We start from the raw sequence: 14,995 nt of genomic DNA on the forward strand, positions 1-14,995 counted from the left end.
CCGTCTCTCTCTGTTTGTCTATTCCTCTCTCTATTTCTCTCTGTCTCTCTGTCTCTTTCTCTCTGTTACCAGTGTCTGTGTATGGCGTCCATATGCTTGGCTATGTGTGTGTGTTTGATTGAGGTAGCATGCGTGCGTGTGTGGCAGCTGTGTGTGTGTGCGCACTTGTGTCTGTGTGCCCGGGCATTTTAAGACGGGCCAGTTCACTTGGCGAGAGGCTGAACGTGTTTCTCACTCACCCGACGCCGGGTCACCATGGGTGGGCTGGATTGGGTCGTCTGTCGGGCCTTATGACCCCTGGTCCTGGTCGTCTGTGTGTGGGGGTTTTCACAGTGACTGTGTGCGCACAAAGGGAGCCAGGATTGACATGTGTGCGTTTGTGTGAGATCATGGTATGACCTCACACACACTCTGTTTGAATGTGTTAGGGAAGGGAAGATATTGAAAGATTAGGCTGTGTATGTTCACTTCCCCTTCAACGGTGATATTCGTTACAGCTACGTCATGAAGAAAGTCAACAAGCGGGATGTGTGATAGAGTGTGTAATAACGTGTGTGTACGTGTGCATTTGCGCATGAGTATGTGTGTGCATGTACTTAGTGTATGTGTGTGTGTACGTGTGTGTACGTGTGTACGTGTGTGTGTGTACGTGTGTGTACGTGTGTGTACGTGTGTGTGTGTACGTGTGTGTGTATACGTGTGTGTGTGTACGTGTGTGTGTGTACGTGTGTGTAGACTGGAAGTGAGGGATGAGGAAAAGCCTGCTCTGACCTCATTAAACAACCAATAGAAATAAGAGGGAAGAAATAAGGAAATCACTTCTGAACTCTGTTGATTTGACGCATGTTCTCGATGCCTCTCTGTCACATGACGCAATCTTCTGGCGAGACGTTTATGAAAACACAACATGAAACAACTACATTTCAGATTCTGACATTTACACACAGGCTCATTGTTGTTGGGACCATGTTGCTGAAATTGACCTTTTCCATTCCTCTCATCCTCTTTTCCATCCATTCAGATCTGAAACCCAAGGCTTCCGCCATGCCGCGCTCGCTCCTCCTCCTCCTCCTCTTCCTCCTGTCCTCCCCGGCCTCCTCCGAAGGCTGCCCGGCGGACTGCACCTGCCAGCCGGTCGACTTCATCTTCTGCATCCAACGCCATTCCAGCGAGGTGCCCCGCGGGCTCCCTCCCACCACCAGGAACTTGTACGTCTTCCAGAACGGCATCGCCACCCTGGCCCAGGACGACTTCACCGGGCTGGGCCAGCTGGAGCTGCTGGACCTGTCCCAGAACGAGCTCACGGAGGTCCCCGATGGGGTCTTCCAACCCCTGTCCTCCCTGCGCAACTTGGATCTGTCCTCGAACATCATCTCTCACGTTTCCAAGGACAGCTTCTCGGGCCTGGTCCAGCTGGAGAGGCTGTATCTCCACGGCAACAGCATCCAGAGCATCCAGGCGGAGGCGTTCGAGGACCTGAAGGGGCTGCTGGAGCTCAAGCTCCAGAAGAACCACCTCTCCGTCCTCCCGTCCCTCCACCTCCCCAAACTCCTCCTCCTGGACCTCAGCTTCAACACCCTCCCGACCCTGGGTCCTCAGGACCTCCAGACCCCCCACCTGGAGTCTCTCAAAGTGTCCTCCCTGGAGCTCACGTCCCTGGACGAGGAGCTGATGGCGTCCCTTGGGAACCTCCACGACCTGGACGTCTCCCACAACAAGCTGGAGGAGCTTCCTCTGTCGCTGTGGGCGGCCAAGGGACTGATCAAGCTCAGCCTGGCCGTCAACCCCCTCCGGGAGCTGGGCGAGAAGGACTTCCGGAAGCTGGTGGGGCTCCAGGTGCTGGATCTGAGTGGCCTGAACATCCAGGAGTTCCCCCAGACGATCCTGCAGCACTTGCCCAGGCTGTCTCAGATCACGGCCGCCGAGAATCCCTTCAACTGCCTTTGTCCCCTGGCCTGGTTCCCCACCTGGCTGAGGGAGAACGGCGTGACCCTGGGGCGTCCCGAGGAGACCCGGTGTCATTTCCCGCCGGCGAACGCCGGAAAGAAGCTGGCGGATTTGGACCAGCGGGATTTCGGGTGCCCTCCGAGCACCACGCTCCTGGCCGTTCCGTCGAGCGATGACGCGGGGAGTACCCTTCCTCCTCTCCCTCTGCCCACCACGTCCCCGGAAACCACGCACACCAACGCCTCCCCCCCTCCGCCGCCCCCGCCCAGCGAGGATCCGTCGGCCACGGAAACGGACGCCCCTGAGGGACTTCCGCCCCAGCCCGCCCCCAGCTCCTCCGGCGAGGAGCACATCTGCCCCCCGAACATCTGCCTGAACGGAGGCACCTGCCACTTCGACCCGCGGGCGCAGATGGGGTGCGTGTGCCCGCCGGGAACATCCGGCCTGTACTGCGAGAACCTGGAAGAGGAGGAGGCCCTGGAGCCGCTGGCGCGCCAGGACTCCGCGTCGGTCTCGGCCGCCGCGGCGGCGGGGCCGGTGACGACCCCCGACCCCGACGACATCAGCTCTCGGCAGGTGACCTCCACCTCCATCCTCCTCGACCTCCACCGCTTCATCGAGACGCGACCACACATCCGGGGGATCCGCCTGTCGTACCGGAACCTCTCCGGCCCGGACCGCCGTCCCATGTACCTCAGCGTTCCCGCCAACTACCCCGAATACACCCTCCGGGGGCTGCGGCCCAACTGCACCTACTCGGTCTGCGCCAGCCCCATGGGGGAGAGGGTGGGCGGCGGGGGCGGCGGGCCCAACGAGAGCGGGGGCTCCTGCATGGAGGCGCGAACCGCCGGCCAGCTGATCTCCTCCCCGGAACCCATCGTAAAGGACCCCGCCCAGATCACCTCCGCTCTCGTCTTCACCCTGGCGGCCCTGGCGCTGGTACTGGGGGTGGCGGTGGTGGCCGGGGCGGTGCTGCTCCTCCGGCGCAGACGGGCCCATGCCAAGGCCGACCCGGAGCCCGACCCGGCGGAGCTCAGCCCGCTGGAACTGGAGGGCGTGAGAACGTGCGTGGAGAACGGGAACGGAGGAACCGGGGGGAGCGGAACCGGGACGCCGCCCCTCAAGCTGGCGGAGACGGAGCGTCCGCAAGCCCCGGTTCTGCCGCCCTCGCCGCAGAACGGCGCTTTGGAGTGCGAGGCTCCCCTCGTTCAGGGTCAAGGACGTTGTTCGTCAGACAACAACATCGTGTCTATGAAGCCGTCTTACTTCTGAGGCCCGAGGGCAGGAAGTGAGGTGTGAACTGATCCATGCTGCCTCCCCTTTCTGTGGGAGCGCCGACAGTGGTTGCAGAGACACCAAAAGGGATCATTTGAACTCAAAAACGATCCCTTTAAATCCACTAGGGAGGAAGGGAAAGCGTGTTCGATGTCTTCAAACTCGACCAAGTATTTCAACCGAGTGCAATGGCCAAACCGAGGGGTCTTGCGAAACGGATGTGCTTTCTCGCATTGACTTGACTGTGTCTTAGGCTTTTTTGTTGTTGTTATTAAGCTGCATTGTCATTGACGTCAAAATAACTGCAATTGAATCCGTGCTTAGCAACTGTGTTTGGCCTCGAGGGGTCAAAGGGAGAATGATGGAAGATTGAAACACACACACCCGTGTGTGTGTGTTTGAGGACTCACATGGACTGCACTTGGCGACACAAACGGACAAAGCCAGGCATAATACCCACGCTGTACCCTGGTGTACGAGACTCTTGCACTGAGGACACAGGACGTGTTCGCGACTGAGCAGTCGTCCGCCCGGTGCTGCTTTTTGGCGAAACATCGTCCGCTTCGCTTCCACCTGTTGGCCGTGTGACATTTCGAGAGAAGAAGAGGGGCGTGGGTTTTCTGGTGAAGGTGGGCTCCACCCTGCCGACGCCGCCGTCTGATCGCACAGAGCAGCATGCACTTTGAAGGCTGGGGGGGGGGGGGATGTGTTTTGTCTCGTTTGTTTGTTTATCGAATTTGATGTGAAACTTTTTGTCTGACCCGCGACTGTTTCGGACACATTGCCCGTCTTAAACCTGGCCTGGCTACAGCCTTTGTTACAAACGCAACGTTTTATCTCAGATAACATGCTGAGTTCCTTCGAAACGCTAACTGTCCGTGTTTGGAACGCAAAACAACGGTACTAAAGACTGATGCACGCACGCGCCCACCCACCCAGAGGGTGATTGAACTTGCTGTGAAACACTAAATTACTATTGAACAGAAAAGACATAAAGAGATTTAATCTGTGCCTTGGTTTAGTCATGTCTACGCGAAAACTGCTTCCTTGAGCTGATTACTACTAGGTATTTTTATGTAATGTTTCTTTGTATTTTATACCATGGATATCGCTGTTGCTGTGTCTCCAGTATTACTGTTGTTGTTTTAATGTGCATATTTTCTTTTTTCTTCTCTTTCACATCATCTGCCCTCTGATCCAACTCCCGCCAGAGCCCCATAAGAACATTCCTCTCTCCTCCTCAGACCTCAAGCCTCTCCTTTTGAACGCAGTCCCAAAACGTCTCTCAAACCTTTGTCGCCGCAAAAAAAAACAAAAAAACAACTATAAAAGCGCCACGCACACACACGCTGAGAAAAGCAACCAAGAGCCCGAAATGTTTCCGAGCCGTTTACTAAAATGTGTATTGGAGCCGCAGGCAGTCATTTCCTGTTCTGGCTACTGAGCGCGTCCTTCTGACAACATGGCCGCCAACACCACCCTCAGCTCTGAAGCTTTGTTAGGGTGTAGTTATGTTATGGTCATACCGTCTTTCTTTCTCTCCTCATGTCTTTACTTTCTTTCTTTCTCTCCCTCTCTCTTTCTTACATGTCATGCTCTCTCTCTCCTCACACTCATTCACTTTGTTTCTCTGTCACCCCACCTCCCCGTCTCTCCCTTTCCCTCTCTCCCTGTCTGTCTGCCTCTCTCTCTCTCTCTCTCTCTCTCTCTCTCTCTCTCTCTCTCTCTCTCTCTTTCTCTCTCTCTCTCTCTCTCTCTCTCTCTCTCTGCCTCTCTGCCTTTCCCTTGTTCCTCTCTTTACTTCACCCAGTCAAGGTCTTGGGGTCAGAGAGGGTCTTGGCTGTGTTGGCAGGTCTGTTGTGCTTGCTTGCAGCCAGCTAGACTATGAAAAGTTCAGAGAAAAAGGAAACACACCATTCTGATCTGTTTATCTTCTTTTCCTGTCTGGAATCGGGGATTTCAGAACATGTTGCAATCTCCCTCTCTCCCTCTCTCCCTCTCTCCCTCTCTCTCTCTCTCTCTCTCTCTCTCCCTCCCTCTCCCTCTCTCCCTCTCTCTCTTCAGCTTCAGTCGATTGAAAACAAAGGAACTGTGAAGAAAGAATATTAAATGTTATGAAATGGGCTTTTGGGTAATACCTTGCAACCACTCTGTATGAAACTCACCACAACATTGTTCAAAAACGCTCTCAATTATATTTTCTTTTCTTTTGCCGTCTTTCTCAATGTTATCAATATTCCAACACCAACATAGCAGCTCCAACTGGTGTGCGTTTGTCCACCCTCAAACTTACAAACTGGAAGAAATCTTTAGCTTCGGCTTTAGACGGAAAGAGGGACGGAAAATATTTGAAATATTTTCAATATTACAATAATTACCTTCCCTGTTTATGTTGGGAAAATTTTTGTGTCTTTGTTTAACGTATTGTTTTTTTTTCATGAAAAAAAATAGTATGGAATGTTTTTTTGATATGAATGTGTATTTGCTTCTGGAAAAGCATAATGAGAAAATATAATGTAAAAAAAGTAGAATGTCTCTTTGGTGTCAGTAATTTTAAGAAACGCTATACACACTCCCACGCACACGCACACACACACACACACACACACACACACAACACAACCTTCTCCAAAGACCACAATTGATGGTTCTTCAGTGATGTTGGTGTGTGCAGTAAAGAGAGGGCTTGTGTTTTCTAAGCGGTGGTGAAAAGCTGAAGCCAAAGGAAAATATGACAAACATGGGTTTACATCCCATAATTGAGAGTTCTGTTTGCTCGTTGGAGAGTTGGATTGTGGCCTGAACACTCACAAACTGTTCCCTTTATGAAGCACTCGTATGAGTCAGGTACGTAAAACTAAACTGTTAGCAGGCATTACATGGTGAAAAAGATGTTTCATCCATCTGTCTAACTACTCTACACCCTTTTTCCTAAAATGTTTCCTATTGGACTCCCTCTCCCTCTCCCTCTCCCTCTCCCTCTCCCTCTCCCTCTCTCTCTCTCTCTCTCTCTCTCTCCCTCCTCTCCCTCTCTCCCTCTGCCCTCCCTCCTTTATCTTTAGGTGCTACGGGGGTCCTGTCCGATTCCATAACCCTGTAACCATAGAAACCAAACAAACCCTAGGAGCATGGAACACGACCCCCTCGCAGGCTCATGCCTCAGGTATGTCGGCCATGTTGCCTTAGCGACGACAGCCCAGGTTGCACAAGCCAGAACCGGTCCAACGAATATAGAACCGAGGTCCTGGGGCTGTAATCTGTTAGTTCGGCTGTCTGAGGTCAATGGTCTGGTATTTTGGTGCCTGTCTGATTTTCATCCAGGCTTATCTTAACATTACATTAAAGAAAACACATATTCAGGCACACTAAGAGGAGGAGGGGAGGAAAGTTGTTCCTGATGGAGCGAGGGAAACTCTCCTACACTCCACGTTTACAGATGAAGGCTATTCATTCATTCACCGGCTTTATGGGCGAGATCCGAGGTGAAGGGGTGAGAGAAGAGGTGAGCGGGTGAGAGGTTATACAATCCCCCCCCATGAACTCCTCCAACATGGTTCCATTAGGGAGTGTGTGTGTGTGTTTATCTGACAAATCTGGTATTGATGAAAGCACTCAAGAGTTGCTGAGGGTAGAGGAGATGGAGAGAAGGGGGAGAGGGGAGAGTGGAAGAAACCCAAGTGCAGACAGATTGTTGGGCTGATAATAACTTTAACTGGCCAGTGTGTGCGTGTGTGTGCGTGTGTGTGTGTGCGTGTGTGTGTGTGCAAACACGTGTGCGAGCGTGTGTGCTCATGCAGAGACAACTTTTCCATATTACGACCCCAGCACATGCATCACATGCATCAAATTGATTTTATGTAAAGCACCTTGAGCTACAATTCTTGTATGAAATGTGCTATATAAATAAAGTCTTACTTACTTACATGTAACGTTCCCAATTGTACTGTCATTTTTCCTGCTGTTGAAACTGACGGACCTGAGCTAGAACAGGAGAGAGAGAGGGAAGGAGAAAGAGAGAAGGAGAGATAGATAGATAGATAGATAGATAGAGAGAGAGAGAGAGAGAGAGAGAGAGAGAGAGAGAGAGGGGGGGGGGGGGAGACAGGCGGAGAGAGAGAGATGAATGTTTTTAGTCTCTTGTATTGCCTAACAGCAGTCTAGGAGGGCTCTGGCACAAAAGCAACTTGGCACCTCAGCGAAGGATGACGCATTATCTTGCTGTGGGTGTCTTCTATTTAAATCCTGGACACGTGTAGTAAATATTTGGACATGACTGCTCAAAAGCTCCCTTGCAAAACCATCAGCTTTGAGGAGGCACAGATGAATTATGAATTTCGGGCCAACTTTCAGCACATGGTGAAACTCTCCTTCGATCGGTTCTCAAATGGACGTCCCCCCCTACACACACTTCCACACCTCCGAGTTCCTGTACCTCGTTCTCATGAGAACCCCCCTCCCCTTGTTCCCTCTGCCTTCCTGGCTTAAATGCAATGCACTTAATTAAATTAGCTTTAATCGCCCATTCATTCAGGGAGTGGAACCCAAAGGTCTCGTTTTACCCAGCCCAGTAATGGGTTCCACGTTCTACCATGTGGAATGGAGACACTTAAATGGAACTGTTAAAGTTCTGGAGGAACTAGACAGAGACCACCCCAGACTAGACACACACAAATTAATTAGGAAATAGTTGTATTGTATTTGTTATTATAAATTATATTTCGTGGTTGTGTTACTTTACATTGAGTATTTGATTAACGCTAGGGGCTGCTCATCACACAGAATTCTGGAGTAGGTGTGTGTGTGTGTTGGTTAAAGATTACAACAGAGGTAAAGGGTGGAGCTGAGTCATGTTGTCACTGCAGGATTACCTGAGGCGTAACTCATCCTGCCTCTAACACGGGCAAAATGTAACAAATTAGGTTGGAAAGCACACACACACACACACACACACAAAACCCCCTACCTTTGCACAAACAAACAGTACACATCAACTGGATCCAAATACTAACATACGTGTACTGACAAATACCAGAGTTTTAACGTATCTACACCCTCCCCCCCCCCTTCCTCACACAAACAACACACACACACACACACCAAACACCCTCCCCTTGCGACCTGCGTTTACAAAGCTCGCTTTAACCCCTCCTCAGCCAGGGGGCTGGCACTCTTCGACCTTTGACCCGTCAACCCTGCAGGAAAGGGTCGGGCACAAACAGCCTTTAATATGGCCGATTGTAAGACCAGGTCGGGGTGTGTGTTTCAGGACAAGTTATTTTGGGGAGCTCTCAGAATCCTGCCGTGTCTTATGTGGGGTTGTCCGTCTCACTCTACCTTTCCTGTCCCCCCCCTTTCCTCCTTTTCCCCCCCTCCTCCTTCTTGTTGAACGAGAGAACGTTTTCTCTCTTGCCATCGCTCTGCCAACTCTTGCTATTTTCCCCCCATCTCCTTTCAATTCCTCTCTGTCCTGTACTCTCACGTAACACCTCATCCCTTCTTCCCCCTCCATTCCCATGATCGTGTTTCCCCCCTCCTCCCTCTCCCCTCCTCCCCCCCCCCCTCCCTCCCCCCCCCTCCTCCCCCTCCCCTTCCCCCCCCTCCCCTCCCTCTCCCCTCCTCCTCTCCTCTCCTCTCCCCTCCTCCCCCTCCCCTTCCCCCCCCCCTCCCCTCCCTCTCCCCTCCTCCCCTCCCTCCCCCCCCCCTCCTCCCCCTCCCCTTCCCCCCCCTCCCCTCCCTCTCCCCTCCTCCTCTCCTCTCCCCTCCCCCTCCCCCTCCTCCCCCCCAGGATGTCTGGTAAGTGTTATGCTTTTCCTCCCCCTGCTTCTAATAGCTGCCAATAAGAGCTGTCGCATTGCCACCCAAGTAACAATTCTGGCTTTTATTGGCTGCTCTCCGGCCAAATAAGACGCAGGTTTGAGCCTGCAGAGCGCCCTGGGAGGAAGGAAGTGGGCGGGGCTTAGATGGAACGTTTGGAGATAACAGATGTGTTGTTCTAGGAACACGAGGAGAGAGAGATAGACAGAGAGAAAAAATATATAGAGAAAATACCTCCCCACTTCCCCCAGGGCAGGTAGACTCAAACTGGTCTGGTAGACCAACTGACCCCAGAGCTGATCCCCAATAGTTGAAAAACACATTCCTGTCTCTTTAGAAACTTGTGTCCAGAGTTGAACGTAAGACTTGAGGTAAGGAATGTAAGACTTGAGGTATGGTGTGGTGTTCAACAAAAGCACGGGTGTCTGTGCTCCCAAGACAGTTCCATCACTTGAAGAATTCTGCACATACTTACCCTCCTTTAGCTCTCCCATCAGATTTAGAAGTAGGTATTTCTGGAACTTTCCAATGGTTTCGAAAAAATACAAGAATAAAACCAGCATCATGAGATGTGTTTGTTATCAAGCAAAAGGGAAATTAGTTTTTTCCCCGTGGTTTACCAACCCACTGTTAACCAGTTCTCTGTTTCCCTCTTTCTTTCCAGTCTCCAGTCTTTCCTACCAGAGACCTTTCATGTTATGGGTCTGGTGGAGGACAAGAGAGAAGGTGAGGAGGAGGGAAGTAGAGGAGAGGAACATACAAGTTGTGGTATCAAATCAAGGAGTCATCCTCTTGGAGCAAAGTGCTGTTTGTGCCTTTTCAAAGTCAACCACAGTCCAGTGGACATGCATATGATATCAATCTTAAGTACCACAATTCTCTGCTTCATAAGGACATTTCCAAAACGCAGAAATATTTGTGAACCCAAACTGCGCAGTATTACATGCTTCTTAATCTCTTACCAAGCATCTGTAATTTCCAAATCGAGCCTGGTAATCTAAACCATTGAAGCGTTTATAAGTACTAGTGTAAGGGCGCCCTGCTGGCTCAGGGCAGAAGTGCCCTGTAGGATGAGGCTTTACCGCAGCGGCCTGGGTTTGAACCCAACCTGGGCCCTGGGTCTTACTCTCTCTTGTAACAGTGCTGTCTAAATGTGTTGTCTCAGTCCAGACACTGGCGGTGGCGGCGGAAGTCAACGACCCAGGTAGAAGCGCCGAAGATTAGCGACAAGGCACAGGGAGGCGACGAGGAGGTGGACTTGATAGCATGGACAAACTACACAGGGAGAGAATCGAATTTAAAGGCACGGGATCATGTGATCCTTTGACGGCATTAATTGATAGACGGGAGTGCTACTCAAACTGAAACCCAGATGACAGCCCAACATAGGAAAGAGGGAAAGGAGAGCGTTCTTAGCGGGGGGAGTAAGTAATGAAACATTATCCAGTATGCCCGGGTGCAGGGATCGGTGTTGCCTGACTGAACTTGCGCATAGCTCTAGCTCTCGTTCAAAAGCTGTTCAATAAAACATGAAAACGCAAATACATACAGTATATGTACACGTTCTACTTTAGGTCAGTGTGAATGTTCTTTTCCTTGCTCATGGTATGAATAGCGGAGAGAGATTTCCGACCTCCATTGTCAGGGCGTGAGTTGGGGTAGGACCCAAATGCAAGGGAGTACGCAGCCATTTTGAAAACAAAGGGTTTAATCATGAAAAGCCAGGGAAAAAGATAGGGTACTCACACAGACATGTGTAGTAAGGACACGACAAAGACTGGACACAAAACAGAAACCTAAAGACACAGAACCAAACGACACACAGGTGGACCCAATGAAGCTAACGACACAGGTGAAGACAATGACAGGGAAACACTAGGGCAGGGCAAAACCAAAAACAACAGGGGGGCACGGCTGTCGCCGTGACATCCATGTTGTCATGGGGACGTTGGGCCATCAGTGCTTCCAGCACGCTGAAAGACGTTCTCACATTCTCTCTCAAAGACAGTCCCCAGTCTGTTCCAGAACAATCGACTTCCCGTTCTTTCTTGACTATAGTCCTTTCTCTCAGGACATAGAATAGTGCCCCCCCCCTCCCCCCCCGGACTCTTATAGAATGTACACAAACGTTTAATTATGTTGGGGCGTCCTATGGACCCATGGTTTGTGTGTGTCAGTAATATATTGTGTGTAAGCAGGTGCAGAACAAGTAGACTGAAGGGAAGTGGTCATAGCGACCAGTTCAGTTAAGACACTCACGTGATTAATTTCACCATTTATTCATACACATGAAAAATGGGTTTAACTTTGGCGGAATGGATGTACATGGGGAAGCGCTCCCTGCCTTCACTGCAGCATGCATGACATGAGGCAGGGAGCAACGAGTTAAATCCCCCACGGGGAGAACAGACAGACAACATGCGGGAGAAGAGGATGGTGGTCAAGTCAAGTTTATTTGTACAGCACATTTCAACAACAAGGCAATTCAAAGTGCTTCACATAAAACCATTAAAAGCATCAAAACATAATGCAAAAAAAACCAAGATTTAAAACAACTAATAACATTCAATAAAACATAAAAAACAGTCAAAAAGCAAGAATAAAAGAATAAAAGTTGCAGTGCAGTTAAAAAAATTTAATGCAGGAATGCAATGCAGAAATTGATTGATATCCTTGTACCTGGCTCAATTCAAGGCAACAGTTAACAGTAAAGTCTTCAATCTGGATTTAAAGGAGCTGAGTGTCTCAGCAGACCTGCAGCTTTCAGGGACCTTGTTCCAGATATGTGGTGGGTGACATCAACAAAGAAAACACGAAGGTAAATCGAGGATGTGTGTGCGTGCATGTGTGCGACTTTATAGCGCCGCCTATCGAGCTAAGTCTATGGGCTGAGAACACGGCGATGGGTGATATGATGCATGCTGACCGAGTGCCATGCCTGAACTTGATTCACTCATTTGGACAAGTTACTTAATGCAAATACAAATTCCTGTACTGTGATGTGTACTGAGAGCATATCAGTGTGTTAAACAGAACAGTTAAACCCAACTAAATCAAGTAAACGAGAAAAAAGACACCATGCAGTGCTTTATTTTTACCAGCACAAAAAAAACGTTGTGAAGACATTCAGAGCAGTGTGGCCCAGACCAGACCCACGATGCTTACCCATCCCTGGGCTCAGCGTAGCACTCGTAGGGGCGTGCTAGATTGCCCACACTGTAGGACACTGTTCTCAGGTCTATGTCCTCCGCAGGTCCGGTTCCTCTGAGGGAGAACCGCTGCAGCACGCCCACGAAGAACAGGAAAACCACCGTCTTCGGAATCCCCATCCCGTCTCCGAGGCAACCCCTCTTCCCCAGCCCGTACGCCAGAAACCCGTCCTTCTCCAGGAAGAGCCCGTCGTCGTCGAGGAAGTTCTCCGGGTCGAAGCGGTCCGTGTTCTTGAAGAGCAGCGGGTCGGACAGGACGGAGGAGAGCAGGGGGAAGACCACGGTGCCTTCGGGGATGTGGTGGCCGTAGAAGTCCACGTCACAGTTCATCTTGTGGGGCACGGCGAGGGGAGCCAGGTCCATGGTCCTATGGATCTCGTGGATGACGGCGTTGGTGTACGGCATGTTCACTCTGTCGCTGACGGCCGGCGGCCTGTCCCGGCCGATCACCTCGTCGATCTCCTTCTGGACCTTCTCCTGGATCAGAGGGTGGCCGATCATCAGGAGGAAGGCATGGGCTAAAGCTGAGCTTTGGGTCTCGGTACCGGCGGCAAACAGATCCCAGACACAGCCAAACATGTTCTCGTAGTGGAACTCTGAGTCAGGCTGATCCTTCTCCTCCAGCATTCTAACCAGGAACACTTCCAGAAAGTCCTGAGGGTTGGAGGTGTCCAGGTTTTTGAGGCGACTGTCCGCTTCCTGTATTAAAAAAGCTTTGACTTTTTCAATGCTTTGGAAGGCCACTCTGTGTTTGCCAGGAAAGAGACCGATGACACCGGGGAAAAAGTTGTACAAACTTCCTGTTCGGCTCAATATAAAATCAAAATACGAATAGACGGCGTCGTGAAACAGCCGAAATGTCGGGTGGTCAAGTTCAAACCTTCGCCCCAAGGACAAGGAACAGAAGAGGTTGATGATGGAATTGTACAGGAGCTTCTTGGGGTTCACTGTGGAACGTCCACCTTCTCCGAAGGCCCCGACCAGCTGCTCAGCCTCCTCCTGGGCCCTCTGCTCCAGGCTCCTCCCCCCCCTCACACCTAACCCTCTCAGGGACCCCTCGGAGAAGGCCCGCAGGACCTTCCACCTCGGCCCGTTGCTGACCCCCACCCCGTGGCCGTTCTGGATCTTCAGGTTGACCGGTGGGTTGGCTCGGCCGTTGAAAGCCTCCCCCTGGTTGACCAAAGCTTCCCGGATGGCTTCGTGACCGCAAACGACCACCACCGCTCTGCTCGCCAGCCAAACTGTAAACACAGACCCGTACGTCTTGCTGAGTTCCATGTAAGACCGATAGGGTTGGCTCATATCTATCTGGAGCATGTTCCCGAAGATAGGGACCGGAGCTGGGCCAGGTGGTAAACGTTCTCGGCTGGTAATCTTGCGTCTTCCCCGGTACGAACAGTTGACCAGCAGCAAAACCAAAGCAACAGCCCCTATGGTTACGGTAACTGTGTTGTTTTGCAGTGTTAGCAGAAGGTCCATCTTGAAGCTACGAGAGACACTCAATGTGTTGTTGTTGTTGTGTACTCTCCCTACGACTCGTCACTGCTGAGTGAATTTGAATATAAGACAGTTTGAGGAGGAACACCCTCAGGTGGGTGAGGACGCTTCGGAGAGAGAAAAAAGACTTTTCCACCAATGAGATTCCTCTCTCCATGCGCATATGTCGTGTTGGTACGTCACAGTTATAGTTTGTGGTCGTTTTGCAGAGACAAGTCTGAAAAAAACACGTTGCTCGTCTATCCAGTCACAACAAGCCCCATCAGGACAGGAAGACTTCTTTGCATTTTGTAGACGCTTGTGGTTCCTGACAGGAATTCAGTTAAACCAGTCATGTTCTTTCACAACTACAATTTTGTGTTTGAGCAACACTTTGAATACATGGTAATTTAAAAAAAAACAGACATTTCTGTCTTTGCTAAAAGTTGCAACAATGACAAGATGCAGGCAGTCCGTAGCTTAAAATAAGTGGTTCTGCAAATAAGTAAAGAGTACTGTCAATGCACTGTTACTGCGTATTGAAACAGTTATGCCTGTTACAAGAACATTGAAGCCAACCCAGTCTCATACTTCTGCGTATCTATGACATGGGTTTACACTTCTATTTTGCGGGCGATATATACACCAAATCCCTGTTTTACGTGCAGTTTATACGCAAATTCCTCCCATTCATTTTTATCAACAGAAAAAACGACAAATGTAAACTTTGGCATGTCTTTTTTTCATACGTTTGCATAATGAACTGTAAAAAGAATTATATTCAAGTTTTAAATGTTATTGTCACACTCTGCATGGAATGTCTCAATGGAGCAACATGCACATTTTCAGCCCGGTAGCAGCATACATTGGAGCACAAGACACATTTTAAATTTAGAAAATGAACACTTCAAGGTGACGCTGTTGAGCATTTATCTGGCTTAGAGCTAAGGCCATATGAATTATTTACTAGTCCAAAATATTCGACAGGCCAAACCACAAACATGCACCACCAAGGGCAACAAACCCCTAACCCTAATTTGATAGCGGGGTCTGTTTACACCATTTCTTATGCAGAGCAAATGATCATCTTTCAAGTTCGGGGATAAACAAATGCACAACTGGGTCTATACCCTGATATTGTTTGTGCTAAACCAGGACTATGTGCCACCCAATTTTTTTTTGACTTTGACCATTTATGTAGTCTACTTAGATTATGAATGAAGAAACCTCACTGCAATGGGAGGTTTGGATTTTAAAAAGACTTTGTCGTACAA

The 14,995-nt window shown here is 50.2% G+C and overlaps 2 protein-coding genes across 2 annotated transcripts in view; one reads left to right on the forward strand and one right to left on the reverse strand.

Annotated features, from left to right (window-relative positions):
- vasna (vasorin a) overlaps nt 1-3,883 on the forward strand; it is an 18,809-nt gene extending 14,926 nt beyond the window's left edge. The window contains exon 2 of the mRNA XM_067259544.1: nt 1,022-3,883. Coding sequence (XP_067115645.1) covers nt 1,045-3,219 — 2,175 coding nt within the window. The 5' untranslated portion in view covers nt 1,022-1,044 and the 3' untranslated portion in view covers nt 3,220-3,883. The remainder of the gene's footprint in view (nt 1-1,021) is intronic.
- Nucleotides 3,884-11,351: 7,468 nt separating this feature from the next.
- On the reverse strand, nt 11,352-13,796 carry LOC136965383 (cytochrome P450 2M1-like). Its single transcript, XM_067259517.1, has one exon. The coding sequence runs from the start codon at nt 13,722-13,724 to the stop codon at nt 12,198-12,200; it is 1,527 nt and encodes a 508-aa protein (XP_067115618.1). The 5' UTR covers nt 13,725-13,796; the 3' UTR covers nt 11,352-12,197.
- Between the last annotated feature and the right edge of the window lie 1,199 nt (nt 13,797-14,995).

This window comes from Osmerus mordax, chromosome 21, assembly GCF_038355195.1.
Source record: "Osmerus mordax isolate fOsmMor3 chromosome 21, fOsmMor3.pri, whole genome shotgun sequence".
Classification (NCBI taxonomy): Eukaryota; Metazoa; Chordata; class Actinopteri; order Osmeriformes; family Osmeridae; genus Osmerus; species Osmerus mordax.